The sequence below is a fragment of the Penaeus japonicus genome, unplaced genomic scaffold, assembly GCF_977035675.1.
Source record: "Penaeus japonicus unplaced genomic scaffold, GWHDUDI00000001_assembly GWHDUDI00000027, whole genome shotgun sequence".
Taxonomy (NCBI): Eukaryota; Metazoa; Arthropoda; class Malacostraca; order Decapoda; family Penaeidae; genus Penaeus; species Penaeus japonicus.
In genome coordinates this window covers 19,727,116-19,732,115 of record NW_028234429.1, presented here as the reverse complement: position 1 = coordinate 19,732,115, position 5,000 = coordinate 19,727,116, and the positions used below count along the sequence as shown (strand labels likewise).

The following is a 5,000-nucleotide window of genomic DNA, read 5'->3' as shown; positions in this document are numbered from 1 at the left end:
TGATGTATTTTGATGCTATTTCAATTCTTTTCTCTCTCAAATAAGGCATACTTCGTACTTCAGCTATTAACACTCACAAATGACAATAATTCACGAACTTTAGATTTATTATGTTACTATAACTGTATTTGTACATCAGTAACATACAATTCTGATAAAACACCTCCCATCTATGTAGTTTATATAACTAATTCTAACAGATTTTATTGCCTTGTGCTTGACTACTTTGTTCCTTAAATAAAAAATCTACCAATGCAACAAAAATAAAGATGAATGATTGACATGAGAGGTAATGCTCTGTGCCAATCACTAAAGAGGCTACAGATACTTGATGCACAAGAAAATAACATGACCATCGACAAACATGTTATTAATTCAGCAGTTACGGAACATTCTACCTTGTCAATCTTGCAGTGTACAAAATTACTTCTGATTTTCTTTTAAATTTAGCAAGAGGCTTCTTCAATTTCTACTGCACAGTGGTTGTTATGCCAATTTTCCTACCCCATCCATGGAATACGAATGATGCAGTTTTTTTCGTGTTCGGCAGCTGCAAGGTGTGTTGGGGGCAGAGGAGGGCTGGGACAAAGAAATAGACCTAGAGGTGGAAAAGGGGTATCTTTTCTGCATGAAACCAGGCGCTGCCCCCGAGAAAGTCACAGGGGGGGATTGCATGGAACCTGGCGGACTAATTTTGGATAGGCTCGTCTTTGAGGAGGAAGAGGTGAGCGTGCAGGTCCTCCTGAAGGTGTGCTTCCCACGGGCACCCTGAGGAGGAGTACCCTGCGAGGTGAATCCCCCTAAAGGTGGGGAGGAATGAGATGAGATGGCCATTCCCGGTGGCCCTTCAGAGGAGGTCATCCTTGGCAGCACTGGGGATTGGCACGAGCCAGGAGGTGGCGATGAGGAGGGAGAGGCGTGCAAGGATTGGGGAAAAGTCGGAGTGGAGGATCGCGAAAAGGAAAGTGGGGGTGATTCCGAATAGGATGGTGGTGGTGTCGATCCACTGGGCTTTAGTGTAAAAGGAAAGGGAGAGGCAGAGTGAGAGTGGGAGGGGGAAAATAACAGTGAGATTGAGAGAGGTGAGAGTGAGGGAGAAAATTAGAGTGAAAGTGAGAGGGAGAAAATTAGAGTGAGATTGAGGGTAATAGCAAAAGCAAGACAGAGGGGAAATAGAGAAAGAAAAAAAAAGAAAAAAAAGAAGAAAAAAAAACACACCATTATTTCCTTTTTACTAAAAGAAAGAAAGAAAAAAAAATACAATCAATATAGTGTATATTTGACAATGGGGTTGTTATATATCTTTAAAAATTCAAAATAAATATACTATCATTAAAACAAAAGACATGCAAAAAAAAAAAAAAAAAGTCACTAAAGCATGCAATCCTGTGCCACTTAACTCTACCATGCAGTGGTGAAGATGCAACAAAATGATGAGTTGGGCTAAACCAGGCTATCATACATGACTAGACGATAACAACAATGAGGAAGGCATGATGAATTCACTAAAGTCTAGCAAATGCTCTCGGGAATAAGGAATATATGCATAAATGACAAACGGGAGCCCATAAACGGCATTAGTTCTTAATTTCTACTATACTTTCTATGCACAACTCAGTATGTCAACTACACGGAATTTCAGACAACTACCACAATATCTTGGGTCATGCAATAGCTAAATAAACTTTCCTTAATGATTTTCCTTAAAGAGAAATCTTAAAATTAAATTTTGAATTAGAGCAATCTTTATCATTTCCTGTTTGTCTTCTTGCTCATTTTCAAATTAAACATCAAATTGAGGATTTTATATAAAAGAGATTCTACTCTTTAAATAATCTGAAGATCTGCTCTTAAAGTTTCAAAAGATGCAAAAATCATCTCCAAATTATGTATATCAAAATAATATTACTGAGGAAATGTAAGAAATCAAAATAATAAATATACTAATACAATAGTAACTGACATTGTACATGAGTGCTTTCAACCCAATAGTTACTTATGAAATTCTATTTAAATGACTCTTTTTATCATTACAAAATCCTTTTTCTCTTCATCAATTTCTGAAGTCCCTATCTCACCACAAAAATTAGTTGGTTAAAAGACCACATACCAAAGGATTTATTAATAATAATAACAATTAGAAAAAAAAAAAAAATCCAAAGAATAAATTTGGGTTCTCATGATCTTTGGGTTATAGGTGTTATGTGTTTAGTCCAGGCCTCCACCCTCTCCGTTCGACATAACCATCACGTCACCATGACATTTTGGGTCCAGACATGAAGCTCTAATAAAAGAAAAACACGAAGGACTTTTGGCCATACTATTCAAATAATCCTTTCATTTCATATTCTAGTTTTTTTTTTCCCTCTCTTTTTTTTTTCAATATGCCAATTCTTCCAGAAGTCTGAATACTTAGAATATCTCTTTAGGGTATTAATCATCCTCTCCCTTGCAAATGGACCACTAAAATGCACATGATATCCACATATTACAAAGTCTAAATCACTGTTACGTAATTATATCTATGAAGGCTGGTCTAGCTTACCCCATTTTTCTGCTGCTTGTATTGTGATCCATAAAAGCAGTGGCTTTGGCAGTGCACGGTTCTGCACTATACATGCTCATTATACTGCAATCTATAAGGCTTGTGGTCAACATGCAAAAAAAAAACAATCAAATCAAGCCTTATGGATTGCAAAGTATACTGAGAGAGGTAAATGACCCTTGACGTGAATGCACCAAACTCTATATACAAGTGACTGAAAGTTCTAATAAGAAAAATAGAAGTAGACATTGAACAATAACAAGGCTTCCCTTAACACCTTCACCTACCACCTGAATGCGATTCCAAGCATCGACAGACCTCCCCCAAAAGCAAAAAAAAAAAAAAAAGAGAATACGGAAGGAACTGTCATTGAAATTCCCCTGCAATTTATTCCTTTTCTTCTAAATACATGATTAATAATAACAATTTTTGAAAACTAGACAAAGCCACTGCCCAGGACGACAACATCCACAAAGGACAGCAACACTGGGAGACACGGTACCTGGCCTGGCGATAGGGACGTGACGCCAAGTCTTACCCTGGTACCCCGAATGGATGACGTCGTGGAGGAGGCGACTGAAGACCCACCGATGGACTCCTTGCTGTTGGAGCGGCGGAGGGAGCTCCGGGGGGTCTGGGACAGGGTGGAGCTGCGGCGTGGGGTGCCCGAGCCCCCAGTGAACTTGCTCACACGGGCCACTGGGGCAAACAGCCCATACTTGTTCCGGCACTCGAAGTATCTGTTCAGAGGGAGGTGGCAGGTTGTTAGTCATGAGCAATAACTGTAAGAGATTTAAGAACTTTAAGTACCTTCAGTTCTCATCAAATGTTACTTTACCAAGGAAGATTATCCTGCTTGAAAAATGAAATGGCTAGAACCCTCACTCTGAACCCCTTAACTACAATCTAACAAAACATAATTTACTAAAAACTGCCAGTGACTATTAGAAACATTTTCTTCCTTTTTTTCTTCTCTTTTAATAAATCTAAAAAAACAAAAAGCCAAAAACAAACTCACTTTTTGCCAGCCACCGAGCCATCGTTTTTGCCGTTGGGCTCATCTAATTCCACCCCGGCCCAAATGCCTTCGGCAAAGTCTGTCTTTCCAGTAAAGCGTAGTGTACCGTGCTTGACTCCTGAAGCACTGTTGATGATTACGCGGTCTCCTACTTTCAAGTCTGAGGATGCGGTCGCTGTGGATATGGGGAAGATGTGATATCAAAGATTGCAATCACTTTTCATAATAGGCACTCAGGTATGACCAGTCCTAATTCTGAAGACAATCTCAATCAATTCATATAATTTTCTGGTGTCCAAGATATTAATAAAAAAAACAAAAACATTCATGATTAACAAAATTAAATCAGGCATATTTGCCATCAGTCTTCCATAATAGCTTAGGTTTATATCATTCCTGAACTGGCCTGTCACGATCACCATGACAGGAGCTGCATATGCATTATAAATCTTTTCCACATTTTCTCTCTCTCTCATGCAACAGGCACAAACTGATATATTTGTTTCTTTCCTGTTAATTTCTAGTAATAAGTTCATCACTATCATTAACAATGCCATCATTAACATAATCCTCATCAAAATCATTGTCATTATCATTATTATGATGAAGGTGACCTTGACCCTATTGAAGACATAACTGACAGCAAGATTAACATATTCATAACCCTGTGAAATACTAGTATAAGGGAAATTCATCCAAAAATTAATCTTATCATAGAGGCAATAAACAAATAATGACAGTCTCTTAAGTTGTTATATTAAGCATTTGTTTCACACTTATAAAGTAGCAAAAACAAAGATTGAATGAATGAATAAATAAATTAATTAAATAAATCTCTGATATTTTTCAGGCTAAAACAACCACAGAAAAGACATACAGGATATAACCATCAGCAGGCCGAATATAATCAAAAGAATTATTATAAAAATGATGATTTTATACTAGTACAGACTGGTGGAAAAAGCATCACAAGTGAACTGTAGCCATTCACATTTCATCAGGAAGATGATAAAATTACAAACTGTTTACCATGAATTTTCCTGATATGAAATAAGAACTAAAATCATTCTCAATTCAAGGTCGATTCCATGATTTCAACTAAATATTTTTCTGCAATAATAATTTGTATCATTATAATTTCTAATTCAATAGCATTACATGGGCAAGGCTGGTTGCATTCAATTCTAGCTGTTTGGGGCACAAATTTATCATACAATAAAAGCATCTCAGAAAATTTTAGAAGCAAAACTATTACATCATAGCAAAAGACACTAGATCACTTTGATAAACTGGATAAACTAACCATAATGTCATGCTACTTCAACTTGCAGTGTTGCCCTCATTCACATACACAGCATCCCACTTATATGAGATTCCCCAAATCTCTAACAAACGACATCTTACCCAAGAATTGTGGGGAGAGGGAGGGAGAGAGAG

The 5,000-nt window shown here is 37.3% G+C and overlaps 1 protein-coding gene across 1 annotated transcript in view; it reads right to left on the bottom strand.

The window, feature by feature from the left end:
• LOC122256789 (uncharacterized) overlaps positions 1-5,000 on the bottom strand; it is a 184,629-nt gene that overhangs the window by 40,758 nt on the left and 138,871 nt on the right. Inside the window, exons 9-10 of the mRNA XM_086553029.1 lie at positions 3,564-3,738; positions 3,048-3,285 (exon numbers count right to left, since the gene is read on the bottom strand). Coding sequence (XP_086409155.1) covers positions 3,048-3,285; positions 3,564-3,738 — 413 coding nt within the window. The remainder of the gene's footprint in view (positions 1-3,047; positions 3,286-3,563; positions 3,739-5,000) is intronic.